Genomic DNA, 1290 nt, shown 5'->3' on the forward strand with positions numbered 1-1290 from the left:
CCGCGGGAGTGAGGGGACTCTAGGAGAGGCCTCTGGGGAGGAGCCGGGAGGAGGTTCAAAGGGACACTGGTGCAGTTTGGCCGCTAAGGCCTGTGACTGAGGCCCTCATTTGTTTGTGTCTTTGTGGACCAGGAGGGGTGCTGGGGGCACAGGGTGACCCGGGGCTGCTCCGGGGGGGGAGCATGGGGCAGTGGCTGAGGGATAGAGGGGAGGGGCTGCTGGGGCTCACCGGGGTGTCGGGGAGCAGGGCGAGACGGGGAGGGGGGAAGTTGGGGTGGGGAGGCCGGGCTGGGCCGCTGCCCCCAGCAGCTCAGGGTCCAAGATGTAAATCTGGTCCTGCGCGATCTCGGTCACGTAGTTGAGGTGCTCCTGCAGGTGTGAAGGTCGGGGCCAAGGCACAGCCAGCCTTCCGGGTCCCCGGTGGAGTCCAGGGCTCTGCTCTGAGCAGGGCCCCGCTCCTTCCCACTGCCTGGGCCACTTCTCACTGCCAAGCCCTTGGCCAGGTGCCCCGGCTCGTGCTACCAGCCCTGCCACGCCCACCATGGGGGCAGCAGCCCTGTGGAGCTCACCTGTGCGCGGTCGATCCTGTAGAAGCGGCTGGCGGTGGTGGCTGTGGGGAGATGGACGGCCGGGGATGAGGGAGGAAGTCCTGTCAGGGCCCAGGGCAAGGGGGCCAGCGGGGCGCACTCACCATCCAGGAAACACCACTTGGGCGACAGTTTGTGGCACGTCATCGGGGACTTGGCTCCGGCACAATCGGGCTCCTGGTGAGGGAGGAGGTCGGGTGCGGCAGAGCTGACTGGGGGGGGTTGGGAGCAGGCACTGCACACTCTGCCGCCTTGCCCTTACCTGCTGCAGCCTCTCGATGTGGACACGGCAGAGCTCGAGGTCACTGTCTCCGGGGACCACCACGGTGCCCAGTGGCACGGCTAGGGGACAGCAGCCTGTGAGCGTGAGGCGAGCCCAACGCCATCCACAGGGCCCCTTGGCCCCTGCCCCGCCGCAGCGCCGCACTCACAGGCCTCCTTCAGCTGCTGTTTGTCGTAGTGCAGGGCCTCGTAGTCGTGCATGCTGACCTTGCTCACCTGGATCCGCAGCTGCTCGGGCACAGGCTGCTGGCTGTGGGGTGAGGCAGGTGGAGACTCGCCAAGCCCATCCTCCCAAAGCCCAGCACAGCTCTAGCCCCAGCCCCAGCCCCGGCCCTGCGTACTCGTTGTGCAGGGGTGCGGCGCTGCGCCGCTTGGCCTTCTGCACCATGGTGGCCTGGTTGCGCAGCGCGATACGGATGCG

The 1290-nt window shown here is 67.9% G+C and overlaps 1 protein-coding gene across 1 annotated transcript in view; it reads right to left on the reverse strand.

Moving 5' to 3' along the window:
* Positions 1–1290, reverse strand: part of Dgkz (diacylglycerol kinase zeta) — a 12936-nt gene that overhangs the window by 4468 nt on the left and 7178 nt on the right. The window contains exons 22-27 of the mRNA XM_019205774.2: positions 1211–1288; positions 1019–1119; positions 850–929; positions 692–764; positions 570–610; positions 230–369 (exon numbers count right to left, since the gene is read on the reverse strand). Coding sequence (XP_019061319.1) covers positions 230–369; positions 570–610; positions 692–764; positions 850–929; positions 1019–1119; positions 1211–1288 — 513 coding nt within the window. The remainder of the gene's footprint in view (positions 1–229; positions 370–569; positions 611–691; positions 765–849; positions 930–1018; positions 1120–1210; positions 1289–1290) is intronic.

Source organism: Fukomys damarensis, unplaced genomic scaffold (assembly GCF_012274545.1).
Source record: "Fukomys damarensis isolate Sample0158 unplaced genomic scaffold, DMR_v1.0_HiC HiC_scaffold_27, whole genome shotgun sequence".
NCBI lineage: Eukaryota > Metazoa > Chordata > Mammalia > Rodentia > Bathyergidae > Fukomys > Fukomys damarensis.